Source organism: Leucoraja erinacea, chromosome 31 (genome assembly GCF_028641065.1).
Source record: "Leucoraja erinacea ecotype New England chromosome 31, Leri_hhj_1, whole genome shotgun sequence".
NCBI lineage: Eukaryota > Metazoa > Chordata > Chondrichthyes > Rajiformes > Rajidae > Leucoraja > Leucoraja erinaceus.
In genome coordinates, this window is record NC_073407.1 from 17,398,907 (window position 1) to 17,426,519 (window position 27,613).

The 27,613-nt window shown below is 40.7% G+C and overlaps 2 protein-coding genes across 8 annotated transcripts in view; one reads left to right on the plus strand and one right to left on the minus strand.

The window, feature by feature from the left end:
- The window catches only part of kcnt1b (potassium sodium-activated channel subfamily T member 1b), a 266,028-nt gene extending 252,732 nt beyond the window's left edge, over positions 1–13,296 (plus strand). For 6 of the 7 annotated variants that reach the window (XM_055660124.1, XM_055660122.1, XM_055660118.1 and 3 more), the window contains 3 exons: positions 2,674–2,736; positions 9,719–9,803; positions 10,563–13,296. In XM_055660124.1, the coding sequence (XP_055516099.1) occupies positions 2,674–2,736; positions 9,719–9,803; positions 10,563–10,680 (266 nt within the window). In that variant the 3' untranslated portion in view covers positions 10,681–13,296. The remainder of the gene's footprint in view (positions 1–2,673; positions 2,737–9,718; positions 9,804–10,562) is intronic. The other variant, XM_055660121.1, reaches the window with a different exon arrangement.
- Positions 13,297–13,462: 166 nt separating this feature from the next.
- LOC129711799 (uncharacterized) lies at positions 13,463–27,477 on the minus strand. Its single transcript, XM_055659734.1, has 5 exons — positions 26,370–27,477; positions 21,341–21,433; positions 19,874–20,734; positions 17,731–18,249; positions 13,463–16,747 (listed from the first exon to the last, which is right to left on the minus strand). Exons 1-5 carry the CDS (start codon positions 27,475–27,477, stop codon positions 15,156–15,158), a joined length of 4,173 nt encoding a protein of 1,390 aa, XP_055515709.1. The 3' UTR covers positions 13,463–15,155.
- Between the last annotated feature and the right edge of the window lie 136 nt (positions 27,478–27,613).

Here is a 27,613-nt window from a genome sequence, read left to right on the forward strand (position 1 = left end):
TCACTCTATTACCTTTATCATAGGCATAGGTTTTTGGAGCAGGTGAAGATTGAAAGAGAATTGTAGGTATTTTAATCTTCGTCTATGCCAGTTATTTCACCCCTCCTTGCACATCCCTCCTCCATCAGGAACAAGGCCAATCAATCAATCAATCAATCAATCAGATTTATTCATCACATACACAATAAAGTGCAGTGAAATGAATTTGCCAGCAGCGGTACACACAATACACAATAAAAATTTAACACAAACATCCACCACAGCATTCTTCACTGTGGTGGAAGGCACAAAGTACAGTGAGTCCTCCGCCATTGTTCCCCCGTGGTCGGGGGCCATAAGCCTCCGCAGTCGCCACTGCAGGCGGCCAGATGTACAGGCCCTCTCGTCGGGACAGTAAGCCCCGAATTGGCGCTCCCCTAGTGGAGACCGCAGCTTCAGGATGTTGTAGGCCACAGGCCGGCGGTCGATGCTCTTCTCCGGGGATCCCCAGCGAGGGATCCTGCTTCGGATGTAAAGTCCACGGCGCGCCCGTGACTAGAAGCTCTGCAGACCGCAGCTTCAGGATGTTATCGACCGCGGGCCGGCGGTTGGAGCTCTTCTCCAGCGATCTCCAGTGATCCCTAGCGAGGGTCCCAGGCTCTGGACGCTCCGCCCGAGGCTAGAAGCTCCGCAGACCGCGGCTTCAGGCTGTAACTGTCCGTGGGCCAGCGATCGGAGCACTTCCTTCTGGCGACCTCGGCAAGGGCTCGACCACTCCGCGATGAAAAGCCCACGCTGTGCCCACCACTGAAACTTTGGCATGCACTCTGCAACACCCCTGTTCATCATTGTGAAGTTCTGGACAGTTTAGAAGTAAAAAAAACCCTAGCAGCCCAGGCCTTCTTCAGGGGTAGGGGCGGGAGGAGGGAGATAGCTGGAAAAGAGAGGTGGTGGTAAGACAAAGCCTGGCAAGTGATAGGTAGAATATGATCGAAGGGGTGGAGAGCAGCAGGAATCACAGAGGGGGAGCAGTGAGAGAGGGGGTGCATCACAGAATTCCCATCAGAGAGGAGCTCTGTGGGTGCAGTTTAAGAAGTTTTTGCAGGTGGTGGTAAGACAAAGCCTGGCAGGTGATAGGTAGAATATGATCAAAGGGGTGGAGAGCAGCAGGAATCACAGAGGGGGAGCAGTGAGAGAGGGGGTGCATCACAGAATTCCCATCAGAGAGGAGCTCTGTGGGTGCAGTTTAAGAAGTTTTTGCAGTGGAGTGAATGCACAAGGAACTGTAGATGCTGGAATCTTAAACAAGGTCCAAAGTGCTGGAGGAACTCAGTGGGTCAGGGCAGTATCTATTGGTGGAATGGATTTATTTCTCTGCTAAAGGGCCTGTCGCATTTTCACGACCTAATTCATGACCTTTTTTACTCGTGGACATGTTTCATCATGCTAGTAAAACGCCCCGACCTACTTGATGCCACGAGTACCTACGACTAGCATCACGGCCTGCTATGACCTACCTACGACCACCTACAGCATCTTGATGACCATGCTGCGAGTATGAGTCAAGGGCAAACTCGGCAGAGGTTGTGAAAGTGGGACAAGTATTAACTGCAAACTGAATGCCACTGCATTCAATTCGACTTGCTTGTTCCAGCTTTGAGACTAATCCAAATGCCTGATATTTCATTTTCAAAGTTCAGAAGGTAGAGCAGAGACATCATCACAAGATATAATTGTATCGACTTTTAATGATCAGACAGTTTATCACATGGCTAACCTTCTTTAGAGTGTCTTCACAAAATTGCCGTGTAATTGACGATAAATGCATAATCATTATTGTGAAATCATTTGGACGAACAGGACAGGACAGGACAGGACAGGCGACTGCAACTCACAATGTCTGTGCCAAACATGAATCCAAGTTGAATTAATCTCATCTGCCTGCACATGGTCTATATCTCTCCATTCCCTGCATATCCATGTATTTTTGCTAAAAACCTCTTACACGCAAGCCCTGGCAGTGCATTACCCGCACGCACCATCCTCAGTGTTAAAAAAAATTTTGCCCTGTACTTCTGCTTTAAACTTTGCCCCTCTCATCCTAATGCTGTGCCCTCTAGTCTTTAACATTTTCACCCTCAGAAAAGGTTCTGATGGTCTACCCTATCAGTTCTTCTATCAGATCTTCCCACAACCTCCAGTTTTCCAGTTGAAAACAATCCAAGTCTGTCCAAACTCTTCTTACAGTGAATACATTCTATTGTATCAAGATGATCTCATAATTGAATTATTAACATATTAGTGGGGTTGCCATATGTGTCCTGATGTGTATTTATGCAACACTAATATTGTGCTTCTGTGATGTAAGAGGTTTTTAGCAAAAATACATGGATATGCAGGGAATGGAGAGATATAGACCATGTGCCGGCAGATGAGATTAATTCAACTTGGTTTCATGCAGCCTATATACATGGAATAATCTGGGCACCAACGTATTTAGTTAAAGGGCATGCAATGTTAATGATTACCTGTAAAAGATACTATATATTTTCCACAGTGTTTCTCCTTTCTTTGTTTATTTTTCTTACTCCATTTACTTTGTTTCAACAGCATATAAGTTATTTATCTTATTTAACTATATTACAATCTTGTTCTCTTTTTCTGTATGTGTGTGTGTGTATGTATGTTCTGTAGAGGATGTAGCAAATTTAACAGCCAGTGATGTGATGAATCGTGTAAATCTTGGATATTTGCAAGGTAAATTCTCTCCCTGGTAACAGAGTGACCCTCCACAGACACTGTATACTACAAGACATGCCAACCTTAATTACAGTTTACCATGTTCAAGTGCCCACTGCATATTTCACAATGGGGAATATTTCGGCCCAAAGGAACCTCAGATGTGTGCTATATCAGTGTTTCACTTCACACAGTTGCTCCATGTAAATCACGTCCATCTTACTTTATTATAATAGCTCCTGCACATTTTTAGCACTTGTCGTGCAATCAATATTTTCAAAGGGGTCGAATTTGGTATCTGTGCAGACTAGGACTAAACATCCTGGCTTTCCTGATTGAAAAGAAACAGCATTATGAGAGAAGACACATCAGCATTTGATTAATAATGTTTTCAACACTTCAGATAGTGTATCCATCTCCCACTGCTGAATCTGTAGGTATAAGGGAGTTTCCTGCACAAGGATCTTGCCAAGTTGATGCCTTTTATCGACATGGCATAACTTTCAGAAATTCTGACAAATTAAAGTTGCATGACAAATTAATAATCAAACCCAAAAATAAATACAATGTTCAGACTGAAGAAGGGTCCCGACCCCAAACATCACCTATCCATGTCCTCGAGAGATGCTGCCTGACCTGTTGAGTTAGTCCAGCGCTTTGTTTTTTGGTTAACCAGGATTGGCAGTTCCTTGTGCCTCTAATAGGCCAACCCACTTAAGTATCAAAAAATCTCACGACCTTGCTGCCAATAGTAATGAACACATGCACACGACATCCTAGAACCAGACTTCAACTTCCCAATTCACCCGTCTTTCTCTCTTTACACCCGACCAACTGCCTAGCCCTGAGAAGAATTGTGGGTTTTCTGTTATAAATGTTGGCATCTCTTTCATACAGTGTGCTTTACCTGTTGTTTGACGAGCCTCAAATAACGTTTCATGGAAGTTTCGCCCTACTAAAGTATCACATTGAAAATGACATAAACCTACCACACATCCCAAGTTATGCCAGTATCCAGAATGGTATGATGAACAACACTGAGGATGCTTAGGTTTACAACGCCCTTGATAGATCAAAGATACAGATTATCCCAGATTATGCCCAGAGTAGAGGAATCGAGAAGACATAGGTTCAAGGTGAAAGGGAAAAGATTTAATAGGGTGGTGGGTGTATGAAACAAGCTGCCAGATGAGGTAGTTGCGGCTGGGACTATCCCAACGTTTAAGAAACAGTTAGACAGGTCCATGGATAGGACTGGTTTGGAGGGATATGGACCAAGCACAGGCAGGTGGGACTAGTGTAGCTAGGACATGTTGGCCGATGTGGGCAAGATGGCACGAGGGTCTGTTAACACAATGCATCGCTCAATGACTATTAAATTAAACTTCCGATTGGTTTCTAAGAGGAAGATGAGTTTTCAAATTTATAAGTAGGTGTGTCTTTGAAGTGGCAGCAAGATTAGTTTAGTTTATTGTCACGTGCTTTGAGGTACAATGGAAAGCTGTTCAGAGAAACAGGCTCAGTTAGATATTCTTTTTATTTTACATCTCAGATTCAGATTCAGATTCAATTTAATTGTCATTGTCAGTGTACAGTACAGAGACAACGAAATGCATCTGAACAAACAGCAGAGACCAACTGACTTGTAAATCCATTTGTGGTGGTGTGGAAATCATGTTGTCCATAGAGTTTTATAGCTTCTGTTAGGTCCTGCTCAATGTTATTTTAATAAAGGCATTAGTCTGTTTATTTTATTAACAGCAGAAAGAAGAGCATTACGACTGCACATTGAGCAGTCGTGCCATGATCAATCATCACATTTTTTATCATACAGACTGTGCAACCTAATGCCATCTGTTCATATCAAGCCCTGAGTCTAGGTTCCCAAAACTGCCTCTGACATACATACTCCACATTATGGGAATACTGTCAACTAAACATTCAATACAATACAATAGAATATTTACCCCAGGAGTGAAATGGGTTTTATCATAGATATTTGAGCACGTCATATCTATTCAGTAATAATATTTAATTTCATTGTGTTTTCAAAACATTGTTTCGGCAGGCAACATTAGGATATAGTACAGTTATGGGACAGAGCAGAGCTTGGACATTGCTTTGGTGATTCCTAGTGTACATGAAGCAACTAGATCCATTGCGGTACTTACAAAAGGTCAACATGGCCTGTTCTCCTCCCTCTGCTGCTAAAAGCAATTACTCCCATAATTGTTTTTAAAAAGTAGGACATAATTGGGATGTATGGTAGAGTTGGAATCTCAATTTGCTGAAATTTGAATGTTAATTTTGACTTTTTGAACACAATTTGATCTGCTCCTTTGTACTTAAGGCCGCATGCTAGGATTGTGGTCAGGTTGCCTTTCACTGTATTTTACAGCGGACTGGGCTTCTTCCATGGAGCGGGTTTGTGTGCATGAACCATTGGACCTCATTCATAATTCACTAATCCAATGGTGTAGTGCCCCTATCTGTGTTGGTGGAGGCTGTGGGGTGCTCAGCAAGTGACACTTCCATTTCTCTCATGAGATGGTTTGTTATCTAATAAATTATTAATCATTTGATTTTAAATTTGTGTTCTTGGTGAAGTGACTACTAGAAAGATGTTGCAGTGTGCTTTAATTGTGGATGGGGTTGCTTTTGGCTTCTAACCCTTCACGAAGTCAAAGTGAAAATGTGTAGTTTTCAATGGGCAAACTTGATACTATTGCATCTGTTACATAGTCATCAAATATTACCCTTTACATGGTCATCAAGTACTAACCTGGCTTGGATACTAGTGGCCATTTCTGTAAGTTTTCACTTTCTACTTGCTATCCACACAATCAATCTGGCAAGTGAAGGCTAGACCCATGATGAAGGGTGGATGGTTTTAACACCACTCTGTCCTTGTCAAAGTGGCACCTTTCAGTGGGCAATATTAGAAGGAGGCCACTCGATTGCTATATGGCAATTCCACATTTTTTGATTAAAGAGGGAAAATGAAATATTTACAAAAATGTTTATTAAAAAAAATCATAACAGAAGCAATCGCTCATCTGTTTTTAATCAACTGCCAAGTACAAATGCACGAGTGAAGGCTTGTATTTTAGTGCTGGATTCCTTTCTCCATAATTCTCACAAGAACTTAATAAAAGTACCTATAGGTAATATTTATTTGCACAAATTTCACATCAGAGTTACTGACAACATGAACTTTAGCCTAAAATATAATTCTTTATTTACATCATATGTTCAGAGATGTTTGCATATTAACACAACATTTCTAACATTAGCTCTGGTGCACAATCATCACACCCATTTAATTAAAAGCAAAGGCCAGGATTTACTGCTTTTGTGCTCTCGATCAATTCACTACGGTGAAATAAAGATCTTGTTAAAGGTCCAGAACAATCCAAAACAACTTGCCAACTGCCATTAATAAATAGATTCCTGCTGGAATGAAATACTTGTCAGAAGACTCTGATTCTTGAGCCTATATATTTCAAACACTGAGGGCCTACAACCCTAAACTAGGTCCTAAAATACAGTCAATTCAAAATAGTGACGAATGCAAAATGAGCCTTAATATTTAAATTTCCATGTAATCAATAAAGGTTATAATGTCTTACTAATCTGACACCTAGGGTGATTTTAGGTTATGCCTTTGGTTTTCATAACTACAGTTGCCGTTTAAATAAGCTAATCTGTAGAAGGGTCTTGACCTGAAACGTTGCCTATTTCCTTCGCTCCATAGATGCTGCCTCACCTGCAGAGTTTCTCCAGCATTTTTGTCTACCTTCGATTTTCCAGCATCTGCAGTTCCTTCTTAATCAATAAATAATGCTCCTTTCACTCTTTTACACGATGAGAGAACATGAAAAAATGAGTTATAATTAAAATTACTTGTTGAAGGAGTCCTGTAAATATATCCTCGGGATATTTTGTCTTTGATGAGATTATAAACATGAAAGCAAATCTTAGCTTTTTTAAACATTAATTTATGAATAATTTATATTACAGATATGAAGAGTAATATATGATATAGGGACATGGGAATTATTCCTCTATACTTTAATTAAATAGCTTATATTAGCCCCAGGGAAATGTTCTGTACAGTCTGATGTTTTGAAAATTCATTAAATACCAAAGTCCTTATGAGCTCCATTAAAGACAGAATGTTTAGCTTGCTATCAGAGTCATGACTGCAAACAATTGCCAGAAAAATGAACCACAAGTTTCCCGATTGAAAGGATACAAACTGGGGGGGGAAAAGCAAAATTCCCTGCAAGTGGATGTTTTCTGTGGCTCAGCAATCTAACTCTAAGCATCCCTGATCTAATAAAATCTGCTGAAGAAGTTAATTGTTCAGCCATTTGATAGAACAAAAATATCACTAATAACACCAAATCTAATAACTCAGCAAATTTGAGATATTTGTTACAATATTTTTGGAACAATTATAGAAAAGCACAAAGATAGACTTTGCACAAATTTAACCTGAGAGAGGATGTTTGAATGGCAGCACACAGGTTGGGTAGTTAGTTGTATTCAGGTGGTATGAAGTCAAACACTCGGCTGCATATGTGAAATTCTAACCTTCTGCTATGCTGTGGTCAGATTCATCTCAATGCCAGCAGTTGTGCTGCTGGTAGAACAGCTGCCTGTCAGTGCCAGCGAACTGGGTTTGATCCTGACCTCGGGTGCTGTCTGTGTGGAATTTCCACTGTGACTGTGGATTTCCTCCGGGTGCTCCGGTTTCCTTCCGCATCCCAAAGATATGTGGGTTTCTAGGTTAATTGGCCTCTGTACATTGTCCTGAGTGTATAGGGGGTGGATGCAAATGTGAAATAACATAAAACAAGTGTGAACGGTTGATCGATGGTTGACATGGACTTTGGGGCTGTTTCCATACTGTATCTTTCAATCAGTTCAGTGCTATACAACTCTTATTTCTGAATTAAACTCTTCAATTACTAATTTATGCTTCTATGCATCAGAGAAATCGCAAGTCCCTTCTGGGGTACCTATTCTATTTCCAGCAGTTATGCCAGTGTTTCATAGAAAATAAACACAATTTCCATCCTTCCATACAGAACACTGAAAAGCATAAAATCTAATGGCTTCTTATCTGCCTGCATGAGTGATCACCATGAACTGTGAGGGTCAGTCTAAGTGAGATTGCTTTCTTAATGCTCACATCATTGCTATTGCATAACCCATGTCTTTGGTGTCTGCCTCATTGTTCCAAAGTAGCTTCATTGTGTGATCATATTTTATAACACACCTGTACGCCTCTCCAGTTTTAATTCTATGATTTTTGTTTAGGATGTGTGCAAAAAATATCTGAAATTACTAGAATAAATATTGTACTGTTTATCTGAACCTGCTATCAGTTGAGGGAAAGTTATCAAAGGAGGTGTGTTATAAAATATATTTGTTGTTCACAAATGTGTTCATGTTAATCTCTCTGAAGTGTTCATTTGATATACATTGTACAAAATGCATCTTGTACTGCAGTTGAATCCTTATAAAACATAATTTTTGTCCATTTGCACTTCAATCAGAATTTATATGAACCCTGGGCCATTTTTCTTGCAACCACAATGCAGGTCGATTGGGTGGGAGAAAGTTATCAGAGTATCACTACCATGGGGTTAAATTCACTGATAGATTGACTGTGTTTTTTGTAGGCAAACATTATGCTGAGACTAACAATTGTGTGATGGTCTTGAATGGGGCACATTTAGTGCATGGGTCAAAATGATTTTACCTGGAGTCAACTGATGTCTTTTGTTGTTTGCAATGTTAATGGAAGTCATCTTCTAAACAAATTTAACATGTTTTGTAAGCGTTTGTGAATTGTACTGTATTGATTTATTGATAAATGGAATTTTTTACTATTGTATATAGGGGGTCCTTGCTAAGAGAGTGTATTTTAAATCTAAAGGATGCAAGATTTCAACCGATGATGGTGCCCAAAGACCTATACTTTATTAAATGAATTTGCGCATCGCCGTACATATATTTAAAGCTAGTTTTCTGGTGCACACAAATTGTGGGAAGCATTTGAATCTTGATCTTTATATATACTGGGTATAGAAGAATTCCACTATATTAATTCTTCTTGTCATTTGTAAACTCCGAGACAAACATCTAAGTCCATAATCTGCGGGGAAAAAAACTTCAACGAGGGAGTGACTTATCTTTGGCCACTAGTTCTAAATGGATGCCACCATTTGTACTTCTCTCCCACACAATTATCCCCATTAAAGTCATTGGCACCAAATGTGCAGAGGTGAGTAGAACCTGATATTCTTACACCCATTTGGGTTCGTGTGAAAAAACAATTCTCCCTCAATTAGTTTATATCTCACGCTTTTTTACAAAAAAAGTAGAGTTTTTAAGGGCGGCACGGTGGTGCAACGGTAGAGTTGCTGCCTTACAGTGCTGGCAGCAGCGGAGACCCGGGTTCGATCCTGACTAAGGGTGCTTGGCTGTATGGGGTTTGTACGTTCTCCCCGTGACTGCGTGGATTTTCTCCGAGATCTTCGGTTTCCTCCCACACTCCAATGACATACAGGTATGTAGGTAAATTGGCTTGGTATAAGTGTAAATTGTCCCTAGTGTGTGTAAGATCGTGTTAATGTACGGGGGTTGCTGGTCGGTGCGGACTTGGTGGACGGAAGGGCCTGTTTCCGCGCTGTGTCTCTAAATTAAGTTCCAATTTTTCTTCCATGTGGATTAGTTATGCATTGGCTATTGGGTATTCTTGTTCTTAGATTGGCTTGAAGATGCATTATTCAATTAATACCAGCGCATCTGTACAGAAACTGGTAATGGTTGAGTAATAGTTCTGCAAATAGAAGGAAATCATGAGCATAACTTTGGGAGTGGACTCATAGGGTATTTCATACATAATCTAAATTCTTGCTAATAGGGGAATTATTTTTTTTGTTTTCAATTATCAAACCTTTTTATCTGAACCTTTTTTCCTGTTTAGATGAGATGAACGACCATCAGAATACATTATCGTATGTTCTGATTAACCCGCCACCTGACACGCGACTGGAACTGAATGATATTGTGTATGTACCCAAATACTGTAAACTGGTTATTAGATTTAGGGTTAACCGTGGAAATGGTTTATTTGGACAACTCCATTAAGCTGTCAAAGAATCAATAACCTTGAACGCTACATTTTTTTAATTTCAAATTGCTTTTTGGATTTTTCAAATGTTTAAAAATACTGGCATTAATTTTTATCTTTCTTATCCCTTTCAATCTATCACCAGGTATTTTTATAGGCAATGACTGTCTGTTGAAGTGCCATCATTCTAGTAAAATAGGAAATGTGTCACACAGCAAAATTTCCAACATTTTAGTGGTTGGATTATCTGTTGTAGCAATGTTGGCCAGGATAGTTCTGGTCATCTTTAAAAATCTCCCATGGGATCTCTATAGTCCACTAAATCACTATTGCCAAGAGGTTTATGGGTTTTTTCTGCCGGAGTCAGTGAGCGGTTACTGTAGAGACGTTAGTTATAGAGTTTGGCAAAATGGTCAGGCAGATTTTGAAATGAGGAACATGTAGTTCTCTTGCCGTATGTAATCTTTTAAATGCTAACACTTCATTGGCCATCAACATTGATGGGTTTAGTTTTTCTAACCTGACCTGAAGGCAGAGGGTTTCAGCACTTTGTTTGAAGTATGAAATGGCGGCGCACACAGTTGCAGCGGCTCGATGTCCTCCTTTAAATTTCGTTGTACATGGTTCATGTTACAATGACAATAAAGAAACTATTCTATTGGACTGCTGTTAACTAGACTGTTGTACTTTTGATTAGGTACCTGATTCGTTCTGACCCACTGGCCAATGTTCAAAATGGTTCAAGCAGCCTGAAGAGCAAGCCCTGCAGGTTGTTCCCATCCAATGAGGAGGCAAAGAATGAAACGGAACTATAAATGCTGGATCCCTGCCAATTTGTAAGACACCACCTTGATTTTACAAAAATGACAACATACTGTTTATGCACAGAAGATGGTCCTACTGACACCTTGAAACAAAACAATGCTGATTGAAGTTTTGCATTACCAAATACGACCAGTTTACAAATTGAAATAGATCACCGAGGTTACTCTGATTAGACCTTGAACTACAACAGGTTTAATGGAACTATGCCAATTGAGAATCAGCATTGACTCAGACTAAAGCAACATATGAAGAAAATGTTTACTTGATATATTATGCATAATTTCAGGTCCAGATAGTGGACTTATTTTATATATTTTTGTACCATGTAGAATGGGACATGTTGTTTATTTATTTAAACTCAACCTACTTGGGACAAGTGGTCCTATTTCTATTATTGGAGAGCAGACTATCTTGATACTGTCTCCCAGATAGTATTTGTGACTCTGATGTGTGTACAGGTATGGCATGAACTTTCTTTCCATTGTCCAGGTGCTGATGTTGCTGTGTCAAATTAATTCAAGGATCCTTTGGTGCCAAAGGGACAAATGCTTTCAAGATCTTTTTCTACATGAATGTGCTTGGACAATTGTTATAGGATAATCGCTGGAGCTATTTGATCTCCGATCCATTTTGCACAGTTAGTAATTTCTCATCGCTGGTTTGAATGGAAAGTGGTGCCTTCAGTCTGACCCATCGTTGGGCTAAATCATCAATTGCCAACATGAAATAAGGAACAGTGGACAAAAATGTGAAAAAATATCAGGAAAAATGTGCAGGCAAGGAAGCATCAGTCCATATTCATTTGGAACAAATTGCTTGAACAATTTTAATGGAGGTGAGTGTGCAAGGGAACGTGGGCATTTATATTGCACACTATTGAGATAGTTGCAGAACATATATTTATTTTGTTATCAAATTCTGGCATGTCATTATCACAAAGAATTGGAAACATACAGGCGGTAGTCTGTGGCTGTACAAAGTTTTGACTGTGTCGACACATTGCTCTTTGTGTAGAGGAAGACCCCAAGGTACAGAACATTAGAATCTAAAACAGAAAATACCGTAACTAGAATTCCGGTGCACCAACATAACTCTATTTCAAGACTGCAATAGAATACTTCAAAATAAACTGCATAGATCTTTCTCACCACATCTAAAGCTGGAGTTTGGACAGTTCATGGAAACTACATGAGATGACTGTGCCGATCAACAGGCTTATTTGGGAAAATACAAATTAGCATGTACGTCCAGTTACTGAAACATATAGAGCCTCAAACTCAACAAAGTTGTCATCTGTCCCTCTCATGCCTCTGGACTTCAATGCAAGGATGATGTGGTCCATAGTGCCTCGTTTGTGGCATTTATTTGCCAGCATTCATGGTGTCTGGTTTCACACCCACCTTCCATCAAAGCTCAGGTTCAAATCCCTGTGATACTGCAGATACAAGCCCATCTACAGGGAAGTTGTACGTAAGCTGTGGAACTCTCAAGCTTCTGAGGACATTGAAACACATTCAGCATGCTATTTATCTGACCCAGCCATGGTATGGATACTTAACAGAGTACCAAGTGCACCTTGCAAGTAAGCTACATGCACCCATGGCACTGCATCGACTGTAAGCTTCTAGCTGTTTAGTATTGCTGCACCTGTCGTAAATGGAAATAGCAACAAATCTGAACGTAAAGTACTTTCAAAATGAGCAAAGAGCTTTTGCTAGGGCTGCTGAGACCAGAAAATAGTTCTTGTGTGATCTATTTGGTAATTGTATGAGTCTACTTGAACAATAACGCTGTTGCATTTTGCATCTGCAAAACACCCAAACTACTAAAAAGAAACTCCAGCTGGTGCAGAACAAGAGCCTTGGCACAACTAATGACTCATTCAAGGATTCAGAACAGAACACTGCCAACTTCAAACTTAACATTGAATGCATAAATGGTGATAAGTACCAGTTCAGACATACGTACAAAATAACTTGTCACCAAATTTTAAAACCTGCATGCGTTTAGTATTTGGGTGTTGGCAATAACTCACTAAGAATGATTTTTTTCCCACAATTAAACGGTGGGAGGCCATTAATGATACTCTCATTCTGATTTAGTGTCAACTTATTCCACCACCCCACTTCATTTCCCCCCAGGGGCCCCTCACCCTCCCAAGCTTGGCCTCTCTGCTGAATGAATATGTTGCAATACTACAGATGAAATGCCTTGATGTTTTTACATGAATTAAAGTCAATCTGATCAGATTTCCGCAGATTGTTTGGTTTACAACTGGAGTAACAACATATCATTTTGGGGAGAGGCGAATTAAAAATTATTTTTAACAGCATCTATTTCTTTAAAAACAGAACTATCATTACATATTATATCATGAAAGTGGGTCTTTTTCATCACGTATTTTAAAGAGAGCATTGAATTTGATACCTGTTGCCTGTGACCTCCCATTTTTCCAATTGCAAACACCATATTAAAGGATTGTTTTTACTTTTTTCTTGTACCTCTCAACTGTAATATATTGCTTTGAAAGAAAAGTGTCATAATTTTATACTGTTAAATGAAGTGTCCATGAATGTTAAAATAAGAAATAAATTGCTGCATGCAGCCGATGATTGACTTTCAGGAAGAATTGTTACACTCATGTTCTTTGTGATCCTTACGGCAAAACCAAAAGGTAAACGGAAAAGTCGCAGCAAACCTGATAGCAACTGTGGTGGTGGAGATGAAGGCAACATTTAACGTCACAAGTTCACATGTTATAGGAGTAGAATTAGGCCATTCGGCCCATCGAGTCCACTGCCATTTAATCAATGCAATGTCGGGTGATGCTTCATTCAGACAGCTGATGATAGTTGGATCGTGCCCTGACGAACTGGGGCTAAAATGATAGGCTTCAACTACAAACAGGTACATGTTTTTGTGTTAGATGTGACTCCAGCTGGAGGAGAGTATTTTGCTTCTGATTCTTTTGCTTCAGTTGTCGCAGGGATCCTTGAAACCACACGGTCAAGCGTTTGAACGGTTTAGTTAAACTGGTCGCACCAAAGCTATAACAAGTTGACACAAAAGCTGGAGTAACTCAGCGGGACAGGCAGCATCTTTGGAGAGAAGGTATGGGTGACGTTTCTGTCCCACCCATTTTTGTGTCTATCTTTGGTTTAAACCAGCATCTGCAGTTTCTTCTTACACAAAGCTATAACAAGCTCTGGAATTGAATGGTCTTGAGAGAAACGAGAATCAGTGATTCATAACCTGTTGGTGATTGTAAGTAAGTGCTGCTTTCTTTTGCAAGGGATGACACCTTCCAGCATTTAGCTGAGGATTTGGAATAAACTGATGATATTGGCTCCATTGGATATGTTTTGTCAGTTTTTCACACTGATTTGCTTCTTCAGCAAGACTTTCACTCTCCAGCTTCAGTGAGATGGGGATATTCAATGAACCTTCCCTTGCAACTCGTTTAAAATGCCGCATCCATTACTGGATATGTCAGGAATGCAATTTTTTTATGTAATGCATTGGATTATGGAATCATTTGCTCTGCTTAAAGCCTGCTACTTTTGCTGTCTTGTAATATCATCATGCGATTGGCACCTCATTGATCAGAACATATGGTTCAGACCACATTTTCCTCGTCTACACTTTGTAGACCAGGGTTGGCACGCACCTTGATGACAATGTTAGAAATACGCCACGACAGGGGACTGTGCTGGACTGCTATTTCTGACGATAACATCACAAATGGCCAGTCTTGAGTTGCAAGCTGTATTATTAATATATTCTGTTTTACAGTTTTGTAAGGCTCCAGAATACTGTGAAAGTCATAAGGAAGGTGGATGTTATCTCACAGCCGCTGCACCTCTCAGGGACAAATGTGTCAGTGATAGATGAGTGAGAATGAAGTTGAGTGGATCTCCCCATGTTGGTTCTCTCACCATCTGCCACAGCCCAGTCTAAAAATGTCCAGAGTCAGTCCACCAACCCCACCATGCTATTGTTGTTATTGATGTTGGAATTTCACATCCAATGTACTTTCTGTGCTTTTGCTACATCCAGTGGTTCAACCACTTGGTGTTTCTCACAGAGTCCACAGCTGAGGCTGTACAAGTAATGTCATTGGCAGGTGTATTCCTTGGCCATTTAATTTACCACAGGTCTGAAGTTGTTATGGAGGAATTATACAACTGTACATTAGTGTGTAACCATCTTCAGCAGCTTTGTCCAATTGTTGGTGATGGAGGATGAAAATATAATTCTGCGAGAATGTCAGCTGTTATTTGATACATTTGTGAAATTGCTTAGTTGATTACATGTTTGTACAGATACAAACTTTGGGTAGGTCTCATTGCACAGGGAAGAGTGCATTTAGTCTTTAAGTTCATAATCAAGCAATAACATTTATAAAACTTGTAAATAATTTGACCAAATTACGTTGATGGCTGACTGAAGAAAATTAACGTGACTTTTAATCAAAATCCAATGTTTTCCTCAGATTATGAAACACGTCAATAACTGTGAGCTCGTCATCGGCTAAACGCTCTCGACGGGTGGGTGGGTTAAGCTTAACAAAGTGCTTGGGTAAATGGATGTCCTTCCTGGTTTTGACCACAGTAACTCCCTCATCCTGGGTTTGTGTCTGATCAGGAATTGGACTTCCACGCCTCTTTTCAAAGTGAACATTTGCCACCTTATTCAAGTCGACTCCTTCAGGTACAGTTAGATTCCATTTCCCGAACCCTGTTCTAAACTCTCCCTTATAGAACCACCGACTGTAAAATGGACTAAAGTGTGTCGATTTGAGTGCAGGATCAGAAGATTCAAATTGCTGCAGATTATTATTTTTGACCGAGAGTGGAATCAAAATATTTTGCAGTTTAAGCTTATCCCTGCTCTCCCCGTCACTGAGAATTGGCGAGTTTTGTGATGCATTATTCTGCATTTTCTTTTCTGCAGCTGGAAACTGCACCTCATCCATTAATTTAAAAACTGATTTGTACATTTTTTTGGAATAGTTTGTATTACCAAAATGCCTTTTGTGTAGATTGGAGTCTCTCCTTTCTTCTGCATTCCTATACAATAATTTCTCTGAATGTGTTGGGCATTGGATGTGGCCCTGTGGCTCCAAGCCCAATTTCATATTTGTTGAGGCTTTAGTTCTGACAAAAGTATTTTGGAAACGTGGCTCAGATCTCTTGGTCCATTCCTCCACATCCAGATTAGTTCCTTGGTCTATTATCCTGGTACTTGATTGCATGAGGGCACCAGTCTTCGAAGAGAACTTCTGTGAGAGGTTTGTCCCAGGCTGTTCTGAAACTGGAGCTGAATCAAGTGTTGTGGTACTTTGTTTCCAATTCTCTTGACTCTGCACACTCCACGCGTAAGGCCAGCTAAATGATGCAGTTGCTGACCCAGCTTGGCTCACTTTATCCTCAGTAATTGTGTTGATTGTTAAGGTTACACCATTGTTAGGTCCAGCAAAACTACCCACTAATGAAATGGGCGCTTTAGGGAGGGTGCTATTTAACCCCAGTGTGTTTCCATCAGACTCTTTGCCGATAGGCATCTCTATTTCATTTAGCTTGTGTTCATCGTGAGCAAATATTAAAATGGGGGCGGGTGTCACGTCCGTTCCGGTTATAAATGATATGTTGTTTTCCACTTTTACTGCATCAGAGACATTGAACTCGGAGTCAGGTACTAACTTGGATCTTTTTGTAAATTGAGAGCTTTCACTGTGATGCTTACTGCCTTGCTGCAAGTTGTGCTTTTGAGAGGTATTCAATATTGGTTCTTCACGCTGATGGCTTTGGGGTAATGTCTGCTGATACTCAGGTAGTTCAACCCTAACTCTACCTTCCATCTCAAGTTGTGGGGTATCATTTACTTTATGTTCATTAGAGGACTTGGACATTTGCAAGGCAGTTTTCTCTTCCTTTGACAGGATAGGTTTGCATGGAGTATCTTCCTGCATTTTTTCTTGAAGTTTGCATTGGCCTTTCTTTGTTAACTTCAGGTTGTGAAGTGAATTGCTGGTGGTTGAGTGGATGGGCATTTTCTCTGTGGAAAATTAAAAATAAGGCATTAGCTGTTTACGGTGTTGTATGTTAATATAATGTGCAGACTCTTCATCAGTAATGCCCTCGCCATGCTACTATAGACAAGTAAAATATAAATGCATCAATTGGCATGACCTGATTTGATTCTCATAGGACAGTTGCTATCTGGCCCAGGACAATATAAAGCCTAGAACAAACAGTACAGTACAAGAAAAGGGCCTTCAGCCACAATGTCTGTGCTGAACATGATGCCAAGTTAAACTAATCTCCTCTGCCTGCACCTGATCCATTCCCTGTATGTGTGTGTGTATATATATATATATATATATATCCATGTACTATCTAAAAGCCTTTTAAATACTATTGTATCTGCTTCCACCATTGTGTAAAAACGCTTGTCCCACACATCTCTTTTAAACTTAGTCCACTCACCTTATACCTATGCACATTTCAACTCTGAGAAAAAGGTTCTGACTGTCTACCCTATCTATGCCTCACATAATTTATACACTTGTATCAGGTCTTCCCTCAACCTCAGAAGCTCCAGAGAAAACAATCCAAGTTTGTCCAAATTCTCTTTACAATCGATACCCTGTAATCCAAGCAGCATTCTGGTACATGTATTCTACACCTTCTCTAAAGCCCCCATATCTTTCCTGTAATGGGCCAACCTGAAGTGAACACAATACTCCAACTGTGGCCTAGCCCAAGCCCTATAAAGCTGCACCAGGACTTCTTGATGCAATGTCCCAACTGATGAAGGCAAATATACCATATAGGCTTCTTGTTTATCATCTTGGGTTTGATGTTATTGCAAGGATCCATTTTGCACACATATAAAGACGTAATATTCCCAACAGCAACCTCTCAGACACATCTCTTGCAAAACTGATGATCGAATACGGTCATCAAAACCCACCTGCAAATTTAACTGCCCTCACAAGTTAGAAAATGGCAAAACCAAATTGAAAATGAACCTATTACCTCTTTCAGTATTTCCCCAGCTTCTTCCTTTTCCTTCATTCATGATCGCACTGCTAACAATGACTGTCCTTTCATTCTGTATGTGTACAACATTAGCTGCTTGAAGTAAACTGGGTAACGTTTTACAGGGTCGTAGTCCCTTGTTCTTCTCTGCATTGTTTTCCCTGGTCTCTCTTTCCATGACCATCCATGATTTTGTGGGGATCTTTAAAGGTTCTCCCCTTTGCTCCACTTGGTTACCCTTAACGTTTTCTGTCTCATTGATCATCTGATGTGAAGCAATCACAGAGAGATTTGCAATCAGGTCGCTGGCATCCAATTCCATTGGTGCTTCACTTGATCTTTTTGTTTGTAATTTTCCCTTTGCCTCGTTGACGTCCGTCTTGCGACTCTTCAGGTTTTGCGATCTCCTCCCCAGCCAGATAACCAGCCAGATAACTCCGACCAGTAAACATCCCCCTAGGATGCAAAGATCACAGAATCCTGGATTATTGTGTAATAAAAGAAACAATGCCACAGCTGCAAAATGAAGTGTCGAAAATATCGCTCAGAGTTTTCCAAGTGTAGCCGAGTCGTATCCTTTCAAGACAGTTCCAATTTATGTCAAATATCTCTCAAGGCAGGCTTATCCTGCTTGTGCACATTGCTGGCAAACCCACTTTGAATATTTAAACCACTGTAAAATATAACAGAGTATCATGGCATTTTAATAAGAGAATGAATAAGAGGAAAATTAAATACTGTATTTCTTCCCAACCAATTGTTCAAGCGCTTTAGATGCAACATGCGCCTTAATTTAGTTCAACAAAGAAACTGACAAGTTACTAAAGAACCTTGTGGAGCAAAATTGTTTTGAGACATTATAATGACAAGAAACAGCCCAACTGTGGGGAACAGGCTTCATGTATTTTAATTGTACATAAGGATTGGTCTATGAAATAATCAAATAGATAAAAATTGTTAGAGGCTGAAAATGTGGGATAAAGTGCTCTTGTCAGAGTCAACCAGCACAGAAACTGTCTCTTCGATACACTGTGGCACCCATTTACCCAGGTTGAGTCTGCAGCCTTGTGTAGTTGTTGATGAAAGGGCATGACTGTGTATCATCAGTAACTGTCAGTCCATTGTGTTTGCTCAGGCCTGTGGGAACAGCAAGGCGCAAGCACTGATAAGATCTGAATGGAACCTTCTGAACTATTAATTTTGAAGGAGGCCAAAGCAATCTTGTTCAAATTCTCACCACAGGGACGCTAAATAGCACCTACAATGTCTGAGGCAACAATCGTAAGCGAAGGTGGCAGGCCAAGAAGATAAGATCCAATTGGAGAGATTAGGATCCAGATCGGTGATGAAAAAATGTGATTATCAAAATCCACCTGCAAACATGACTCCCTTGTAAATCAGAATATGGCTGACCAAATTGAGAATCAATCCATCACCTCTCTCACTATCTCCTCTGCAGTCCGGCCCAATTTGATGCATAAACAAATCATTGTGTCATGTTGCAACCATCTCAAATTTGGTCCCCGTTCTATACTTGACTTCAGCAGTCTTTTACCTTCGGGACTATGAAATATTTAAAAAGACCAAGTACATTCACGTATTAACAAATATAGGCTGAACTTTGAAGGGTTGTTGACCAGACCAGGATCATTGTTTAAAATTTATAAAACTCCCAGATTATTAACTCTTTCCCCCACCTCCATAGATAAACAAGTCCCATTGTTGAATTATTAACTGATTAAAAATTATTTACAACTGTTTAAAAAATATTGTATAAACTTTGCCATCAACTGTTTTTAAAAGACAGTAGTCTAACATGTAAATAGTCAGATGCAAAATATCCGTTTTCTGCTACAAAGACTTCCAGCTCACATAGAGTGTTGCTTTTGGTCCACAGACGTTTGAACCCAATTTGAAAGGGTTTAGAAACAAAGACCACTTTGAATATTGGCCTCTGGAAGGACATTCATCATTAACAATTCCAGCCAAGTTGCTTACTAATAATTATCTTTATTTCCTTACAGTCATTGGCCAAAAACTACGCAACTTCCTATGGTCATATAACTTACAGTGGCCAATGCACCTACCATCTTTGGGATGTTATATTTGAGATTGTAAAAAAAAAGTAATATATTCTCACCAATGAATCCATAAACCACAGCTTGAGCACCTAGGGCAGGAGTGATGTGTGAGGCGGTAGTTGTTGGCACTGGGGTTGTGGTTGAGCATTCAGTGGAATGCAGATCCAGGATGAGTTTTCCTTTCAGTGGCGATGGGTTCCCACACACGAGACTACCTGCATCCTCCACAGCCTCTCGCCGTGATTCCAGCAACATTGTCAACTGGCAGCTGCACTCCCAGGGATTGCCATGCAACTGCATTTTCTGCACAGACTCGGGGACAGCAGCCAATGTCATAAGCTGGTTGCCATACAGATTCAGCTTCGTCAGACTGTGAAAGGGTTCAAAGGCATCGCTGGCAATGAAAACAAGCTTGTTGTTAGACAAATCTAGCTCATAGAGGGCTCCCAGGCCGCAGAATGTGTCTGTGGATATGTATTGGATGAGGTTCCTGGATGCATTAAGTATTTTCAGCAGCCTCAGCGTTGCAAATATGCGTGGCGGGAGATAGGAGATCTTATTGGATTGCACATTTAATGTGTGAAGCGAGGCCAGGTCTGAAAACCAGGGTGCCTTCAGCACATCCAGATCATTTTGGAACAGGTTGAGTGTGGTCAGGTTTGACAGGCCCATGAAGGCCGAGCTTTCCACGTTGCAACTGGAGAGATTGTTTCCGGTGAGTTCCAGCAGCTGCAGGCTGCTCTGTCCGCCCACTGACCCATAGAAGGCCTGGCTGGAAAGTGAGAGCCTGAACTCAGTGATGGACATGTAGTGCAGGTTGGAGAAGTTCTGCAAAGCTCTTGGTCCAATCCTTGCAACTTGTGACAATCCTTGCCCCTGAAGCAAGATCGTTTGCATAGACTTTGGTAAATCTGTAAGCACTTACACAAAGAGACAAGAGGATAAATTAATACTAATTTTCAGGAGCCATTCAGTTCCACTGGTCCCCACTGACATTTTGCCTCCTCCCACCCTCCAGGTATCAGCATGTCTGTCCAAGCTGCTGGCTCCCAATCTCTGGCCGTGGACCACAATTGGGCAGTGAAGGATCGACACTGGGTCGTGCAGGAATTCAAAATTGCTGGAAAAGTCCAGCAAAAGACATTAAACTGGTTTGTCAAACAGCTTTGCTGCTCTTGTGTAAGGTTTAGCATACAACAAGCAGGAGAATTCAAGTTTGTTGCAATATTCATTGTGAGTGAATCCTTCCAGGTTTGTCTAAGCCAATGGACAGAATTCTTTCCCCTCTTATTTCGTCCTTTAAATTTTTTTTAACTTAATGATTTAATTTTGTGATTGACAAGGTTCCAAATTCAAATCATTTTGACAGAATTATCAATTCATTTAACCGCACCATCTGAAAATACCGGCCAAATTTTGCTCAAGGATGATAAAGGCCGGGAGCCACTGGTCTGAACCATTCTCTCTCTTGCGCTTACCCAAGGAACCTACCTATGCCTCCAACTCCTGTTGTAATCCCCACTTACCTGGTTGCAATGAAGGCAGAGACTTACAATTGGCCACACCTTCAGCACAGGTGCAGAAGCTGGGACAGTGCTGAGCAGCAGCAGACAGTAGCACTGCAACGAGACACAGGAACACAAAAATATCTGTTGAGAGACACAAAAGGGATGTGGGAGTCTAGTGCCGATGTGTAATCCACCCTTTAATTAAATTTTGGCTGACCTTCACTGATTTCACTCACCACAGTTACAAAGATATATATTTTGCCAAACCAAGGTCTATCACTTAATTTCCAAGAGAGAATTGCCAATTTCCACAGCTTTTGTCCAAGGAAATAAGCTTCCTGATAGCACCCCTGGATTTAAGATTACGCCTCCTTATTCTGAATTTTTACAGTAACCAGTTTAATGAGGTCATAACTTTAATTACATGAAATTAAGAATAGTGTTCAATGTTAATGGCTGATTGGACCAATATTCCTGCCCAACTCCACTAACCCCGTTTCTAAGTGTACAACATGATAACCCAATGTTTATGCTCAACGGCACAACAGGTGTACCAAATTCCACTATTTCCCTATCCCAGCTACCTGTGTTACCATTTCAGGGAGCTATGTACCTGCACAAATAGGTCTCTCTGTACATCAACATTGCCAAGATTCCTGCCATTTACATGCCCTGCCAGAAAGTGGCTGCCCAAAATGCTACACCACACATTTACCTGGTTCCATCTGCCTCTGCTCTGCCTATCTTTCCAGCTGACCCATGTCCCACTTTCTTCACTACCAATTTTCATGTTGTCAGCAAACTCGCTAATTATATCCCCTACATTCTCATCCAACTTGTTTATATACATACACATTTAATACAACATCGATCCCAATGCCAATCCCCGCGCTACACCACATGTGAGACCTCCAGTCAGATAAACATCTATCCACCTCTGCCTCGTGTCACTCAGCCAATTTGGATTGAGTTACGAGGAATTACACATGCTGGTTTACAAACAAAAAACACACAAAGTGCTGGAGTAACTTAGCAGGTCAGTTAGAATCTCCAGAGAACAGGGATAGACAATGTTTTGGGCCATGGCTGATTGTGGGGGGGGGGGGGGAAGAAAAACGGAAGAGGGGGGGGGCAGGACAAAGCCCGGCCTGTGATTGCTGGATACAGGTGCAGGGAGGGGGGGTTGACAGGTAGATTTTTGTGCAAAGGCCGGAGATAAAAAGACAAAAAGTGAGAGAAGAATAGAAGGGGTGAAAACTGGAGGGAGGAATATGTGGAAGGGAAGTAACGAGTGCAAGTCCAGGTGGGGCACAGAGAAGAGAGGGAGAAGGTGGGTTGTTCATAGGTTAGCTAGATTCAATGTTCAGTGTAATGGGCTGGGATTGGGCCTGGAATACCAATGTTCAGGAATATGGGCAACTTTGCTGCCAGAACTGGGGTCGTCAGTGCTTGCACATTTAAACACAGAACCCACTCGAAAATATAACTTTAACGTAGAACAGTACAGCACAAGAACAACCATTTGCCCATAATGTCCATGCCCAACATGATGCCAAGATCAACCAATCTTCTCAGCCTGCACATGATCCATATCCCTGCCTTCCCTTCACATCCACCTGCCTATCTGAAAGTCTCTTAAATACCACTATCGTATCGCCCTCCACATCTGGCAGCATGTTCCAAATACCAATTGCTCCCTGTACATCTACTCTAAACTTTATTCCTCTAACCTTAAAGCTATTGTCTTCAGTGCTGGACATTTCCACTCCAGGGAAAAGGATCTGACCATCTGCACTGTCTATGCCTCTTGTAATTTTATATACTTCAATCAGGTCTCCCCTCAGCCTCAAACACTAGAGAGAAAAAATATCTAAGCTTATCTAACCTCATGGCTAATACCTGTTAATCCAGGTAGCATCCTGAGAAACCTTTTCTGCACCCTCTCCTAAGCCTCCACATCCTTCCTGTAATGGGACAACCATGCAAACAGAACATGTAAAAAAAAAAGTGAAGTGCACTGGAGTATAAATGTTCTGAAAAAACTGCAGAACCACAGAAATATGTGGAAATAATGAATATAAAGGTGGATTGTACATACTGTTCATCTTTCTCCTATAAACGGTCATTTTACAGAATGGAATTCCATCAGCTTCTCCAAGACCATTTCAGATCTGTTCTCCACTGTCTGATGCTTCTGGTGATTGGTGTCTGATGGCAGGTACCTGGGATTCTCAATAACTGCAGCATTTATTCTCAGATGGTCTCTGCTTCAGTGCAGATGTTAATGAGCCATGTTACAAGATATAAACATTAACAGTGTTGACAGCCCCTAGAGCGGCAGGAAGGCGGGCAAATTGGGACTGGGCATGAGTCATGACATGTCCTGATATTCTTAATTACTTTAGTTAATGAGTTAAATAACTGATCAGAACCTCAAGGAGCCTGCAGCAGGAATCTGAAAACTTTAATGAGCAAATAGCTCTCCCACGACACTGTTTAAGATCGTTGCTTAGTTGCTAAACTGAGCTGTCTAAGATGATAACTATCACTATCTGAGGTACATGCCTAGTCAACTTGCTTTATCTATTTAATGCTAGTTCCTCGCCATTTTCTCCATATCACCAACCATAGGAGAGAGCTTGTCCTTTCTAATTACATCAATGGACTTTGCAGATAATAGAGTACAAGATTGACTTTAAAGCACTTTTGTTCAGATTGTAGTTTGAGTTGAGCTTGATTGTATTATGCATGGTATTTATCTGATCCAATTGGACAGCATGCAAAACAAAGCTTTACAATGTACCCCACCCAGTACACGTGACAATAATAGTTATGAAAGCTCAAGGGAAACTTTAAAAACTAACCACCAAAACGATTTATATATCTTTTATTTTGCAGTTGTGAGGACGGAGGGAAGTAAATGTCGGTGTTGGGGGGCAGAGAGATTGAGAGTGATGAGAGGTGGGGACGGGGGGGGGGGGGGGGGGGGGGGGGGGAGAGAGAAGAGAGAGAATAAATGTTCCTGGGCAATTTGATCAGGATTTTATCTCAATTACCATATGTTGAAGGAGACTTTAAACAAAATCACTGCTCATCACATTCCCCAGAAGGCCATACTTGCAATTTTCAAAATTACCTTTGTATTGAAACAAGCATATACATGTAGTCAGGAGAAGAAATTAAGGAAAAACACAGGCCACATTAAAGACACAGTATATTTCAACTAAAGCAAATCATTTATTGCAAAGCAATACAGAAATTACAAAGAAAAACAAAAAGTACAAAACAGTTCCAACTCTTGCCTGTTACGATTAAGCATACTTATTCATTTAAATTTTAAGGAAATACTAGCATTTTTCTAATACTCTTTTCAAATCTAATCACCAATGAAAATTATTATTTTCATAATTAAAAATCTTCTACTATTAACATGATAAAAATCCAATTCACCAGCCCTTTCCATAATAATCAGGGAATGTGGCATGCTGCCTCAGTTAGGACACATTTGATCGATTATAGTCCGAATATGAGCAACTGTCTACACTCAAGGGGCAAAGTCGTTTTCTAGGTGAACTACAGGTTTGACATAACTGCTTTAAAGCACAAATGAGGCAATTATTTTTCTCTCCGAAGGTCGAGAGTGACCACAAAATTACTGAATTATTGTAAAGACACATCTCTCACACCACAGTAAAACAAGTCTGCTTTCCTTAAGCAATCCGGAACATATGCGACTTTAGCCTCAACAGATTAGCTCCTCGACACAACATGGAGCCTCAACAGCAGCAAATGAGCAAACTCATTACAGTTAATGACACCAGATCCCATAATTAAATAGAAATTGTAATCATGAGCCACTCACCGTATGTTGAAAAGTGAAATGGTTCTGGGCTTCGGGCCGATACAGCTCATTGAATCTGTTGGTGAATGGTGACGTGCAAATGCAGAGTAGCCATAGGGTTTGTTCACCTAGTGACACCGAGGACAAAAGCTGCCAAATCTGCTAAGATTCTTTTTCTAAATAGCCAAAAATGTACCTAAAAATTGGGAGGAGCCATTTAACTTCAAAATATGTTAAAGATTTGGGCACATGCTGAAGACTTCACTCAAGATTTTGACATTTTGAAAAGTAGAAAGTGTATTATGCTTGAATAAATCTCGCATTTTCACTTGCCAGATACCCTATATATGCCCTATATACTCTGCAGCTTATTCTCTCTTGTACGCTCCAACTCTGCTCGAATCTTTTGATATTTCTCTGCACTGGGGGTAATTTACAATAGATAATTGATCTATCAGCATTTCACTATGACATGGGAGGGAAGCTGAGTATCCAATGGAAAACCATTGTGCTCCCGTCAACCATCACATTTTGACTGAAACATACAAAATCCTGAAGAGATTGAATCTGAAGAGGGGACTCGACTGGAAATGTTACCTGTCCATTCCCTCCACAGATGCCAAGTTCATCCAGCATTTTGTGTTTTGCTCAAGATCCTCATGGATCTGAGTGGGTCCTGGAATGTCCACATGTGGGAGACTCTACAACAAAGGCTTTAAATACAAAGGGAAACCCGAGGCAGAGATGAGGCTTCTTTTTCCTCCGAAGGCAGGGAGTCTGAAAATCTCTTTTTCACAGGACAATGGAAGCAACATTTTGAAATATTTGAGGCATTGGGTGATGTTTGATAAGCAAGGTTGGATGGTTACCATAGTTAGGCAACAATGCAGAGGCCAGATTAAATCACGTTAGCCAAGAGCAGGATTGAGAGTCTAATCCTGCTTCCAATTCACACATTTACATATTCATATGCACATCTTCCAAACATTTTTAGCACATTTGAAATGCTGCAGCCCTATCATAATTCAAACCATCCCAAGGACTATCGGGAGGATATTCATTAGCCATTGACTATGATTAGTCATTGTACAACAGATGGACAGACTTTCAACCAAAGAACTGAGGCTCACATCAAACTTCCCATCTAAATCTACAGGTGATAGCCTGCAAGTTATTACATTCAATGGGTTATTTTGAATCGCTGACTTTGTTTCCATCGCTCTCTGGTGCGGCGTCCTTGATTTTCCACAATTTCATGCAGAAGATTAACATATCCATACTCACTGCTCCAGGGAAGATTATCCCTGGTTGGCGAGCCTGTATCATCTGCTGCTTCACTGTTTGCTGTGGCTGCATCACATTTTGAGCCAGGAAGTGTCACAGCCTGAGGGTTCAATTGGCCTTTTTTCACTCTATTCTCATCATTCTTTTGTCTCAAATCCTTTCCTCGGCCGCCCACAAATCCTCTTTTGACTTGTGAGATATTTTCTTGACTTCCATCTTCCTCAGGCTTTTCACTTTCCCTGCCGTATTGCCTTTCAGCCACACTGCTCACTGCACTGATTGAATCGCACATCTCACCAGCATCTTCTTTACTCACCTTTGCTCTTGCCATTGAATTTCTCTCTGTATCGTGCCTACCATTCTTCACTGTCATAGTTAGAGCTTGCTTCGCAGAAGGAGTCACATTTGTGCAATTGATGTTATCATCAGTTGCCACTTTGGACAATGGTACAATGGTTCCTACAGGTTTGTCATTCCCATTCCTATCCCATTTTGTTACATGGAACCCTTCCTGGTTCTGGGCCAACGCTTTTGAATTGTTCACTGTTCCATAATCAAGTACTCCAGCAGATTGACTTTCAAAGACTGTTGAGGATGGATCACAAGTTTCCTGGCAAGGACTGGCATTGCACCTTAATTTTTGCTCTTTTCTTGTGACCATCTTGTCTTTTTCACTCTCCCATTCCTCAGTCAAAAACTGAGACGTTGATGCATTTGTATTTGATATCTCTTGATTGTAATGAGTTAATTCAGCCAGATCCTTGTGAGCAATTTCATTTACCTGATGAACCCCTGCTCTTGTTGATGCTTTATGTTTTTTGTTCCCATCCTCTCCCGACATTGAATTAATTGACCGATCTTCAGCTTTAGATTTTTCTTCCCGAGACTCCTTTTCTGGGTCACTTTCCTGATTTTTGCTTGTTTGCCTTCCTGGTATGATCTGCTTCTTTTCTTGTTTCCTTTTCAAAAGCAGAAGAGCTAGTAGAAGGGGAATGGAGAGCAGCCCTGAGGAAGCATAGTGAGAACGCATCGGTTAGAGCAGAAATTTAAAGGCCCTTCCATCACTTTCCAGGAAAAAAAAGAAACTAGGGGCAGAAAGGAAAACTTGCAAAGACTTACGTTTCACCTCCAGCACATGGGATAAAATGGACAGAACACAGCAAACA